The sequence below is a fragment of the Rhea americana genome, unplaced genomic scaffold (genome assembly GCF_003343005.1).
Source record: "Rhea americana isolate MKP2758 unplaced genomic scaffold, rheAme1 scaffold_93, whole genome shotgun sequence".
NCBI lineage: Eukaryota > Metazoa > Chordata > Aves > Rheiformes > Rheidae > Rhea > Rhea americana.
In genome coordinates, this window is record NW_028187122.1 from 3,064,652 (window position 1) to 3,066,885 (window position 2,234).

Here is a 2,234-nt window from a genome sequence, read left to right on the forward strand (position 1 = left end):
TAGAAGATTAAGTTATCACAAATAATATAGCTATGGAAATAAACTGAATGTTTTTATACAGGTGTAACTTTAAAGAAGATAGTCTTTTGGAATGTTATATCCCAATACATTCATATATAGTGAATTATATAAACAGATAAAATCCAGAATGTTYGAGGGGAAATGAATATGAGAAGTTAAAAAGTATTCAAAGGCATATTTAAGGTATGATTCCTTGAATCAGATTCATAAACACTTGCTTATTTAATTTTTGTCAAGTCAAAGAGGTTTGCTTTAGCTATGAATGCAAGCATGAGCAGAGGCAATATTTCATAAACCAGTTCTGCTCTGTTGCTCCGTATCCAGCACCTACAGAGTAGCAAATGCTTTGACTGTTCATTTTGTAGCAACAGAGAAACAGTAACTTGCATCCGCAGTCTGTGATCAGCCTATAGGGACTCCAGAAAGGAAACTGAAGGGGTAAGTCTAAAAAAACCTACAGATATTGTAATCTCAGAGTAGACTGGGTAGCCAGCAAGGAAAAAAAAAAAGGCAAGGTAGCATGGAAACTCTGCAGCCTCTTACAGTTATCTGAGTTGGAGAACAATCCTCTTCTGTTGCTTGACATATCACAAACATTGCATTAAAGCAGAGCAATCAAATTTGTAAGTTAACTGTAGTGCAACATGTGTGCGTCCTACTTCTGTCCCTTTTGCCAAGGAATAACTGGAGGCAGCCTTTCATCTTAAGAGCTTTTGGACCGGACCAACACGCTGTGTCCGTCTCAGTGAGTACATAGGCGCCTGTTTGGTACCGTGAAACACTTGATGAAAATCAGCCATTTATTTTTACTGTTCTTGATCCTCTTGTCAGGTACAAAGAATCTCTTTAACACCAGCCTTGAAAGATCAAAAAAGCCACCTCTTCCTCGAAAAAAATATCTTTTTGTAGTACAACAGAATACTTTCTGTGTCAGTGATGATCCCTAAGCATGGAAAGCATAAATGAATGTTCTTCTACATTGATTAATGTGCTGGAAATTTGTACAGTGCTTTATCTTTGAGTTTTAGTTGCTTTTTCCTGCCCCGTGTGCCAAACTGCTTATTGCTGAAATGATTTGGCTTTCTCAGGCAGAGAACARTTTTCATTTGTACACAGTAACATTTTTATCAAAAACAAGGTATGACTACTTCCAGTAGAAATGTATTTAATGCAAAGTATTGATCTCATTGAATATTTTTAGTGCATTCCYATCCAAAGAAGATGAAATACATTTCATAAATCCATCCATTTCTTCAGAAGCCAACTCCTCATTTTTCTTCTTCCCGTTTTGGCTTGGCTGTTTCTGGCTGCACTGATGCACATTTCATCATGAGTCATGACTCTTTCTTCCTTTAAGAAATCAGAACTTCTCCTGTTTTTAAAAAAGTGAATGAATTAGATGAGAAACGTCTGGAGCGACTGCAAGTCCTGCTCGATATAGAGCTGAAAAAAAATGAAAACGTTTTATTGCTTTAAGAGGCTCATGGTTAATGAGATAATTCCCAGGGGTCCAGTAGAAAGGAGAAAGCTAGGGGAAGGTGGGAGATTATAATGGTTTTCACGCCACCTTTGTACCCTTCTCATTCTGAGTTGCTGTAAGAACTGACAAAGTTCCCAGTCCATTTTACACAACTCGGTGGCAGAAGCCCAAAATGAGAGAGAGGAAGGAGCCAGAGCAGTAAAGAAGCCAATTTTATAAAATCATGCATAGACAAGTAAGTACTGCAAAAACTTTGCACAGAATATTCATCTTAGCTGCAATGACATTGTATTTTATCCCACTTCTAACTTTATCACTTTAATTATAATTATGGCCAACTCCTGCCTCCTCTCTGAAGCTGGAGGCCGGCGGGAGTCAGAACAAGCGCAGGTGGCTGCCGCAGAGAAAAGCGGTGTCGCAGCCCATCACGGGGATGGGCGGCCCCGCCGGCCTTTGCGCTGGCACCATCGCAACGCGGGTGCTCGGGGCATCCCGCCCCCGTTCACCGGGACAGCGTGCTCCAAGGGCTCCTCCGCCGCACTGCCGCCTCCCTTGCAAAATCCACTGGATCATTCACGTCAGGAAAGGTACCTGCAACAGGCAGCTTTACAGAGAAACCTGCACTCCCGCTCACTTAAAGAATTTTATTACAAGAAAACACAGGCAGCTTTACAGAGAAACCTGCACTCCCGCTCACTTAAAGAATTTTATTACAAGAAAACACATCTTTCAC

The 2,234-nt window shown here is 40.7% G+C and overlaps 1 protein-coding gene across 1 annotated transcript in view; it reads right to left on the reverse strand.

Annotated features, from left to right (window-relative positions):
* Positions 1 to 1,169: 1,169 nt before the first annotated feature.
* The window catches only part of HTR7 (5-hydroxytryptamine receptor 7), a 34,750-nt gene continuing 33,685 nt past the window's right edge, over positions 1,170 to 2,234 (reverse strand). Inside the window, exon 3 of the mRNA XM_085324762.1 lies at positions 1,170 to 1,393. Within this exon, the coding sequence (XP_085180888.1) occupies positions 1,255 to 1,393 (139 nt within the window). The 3' untranslated portion in view covers positions 1,170 to 1,254. The remainder of the gene's footprint in view (positions 1,394 to 2,234) is intronic.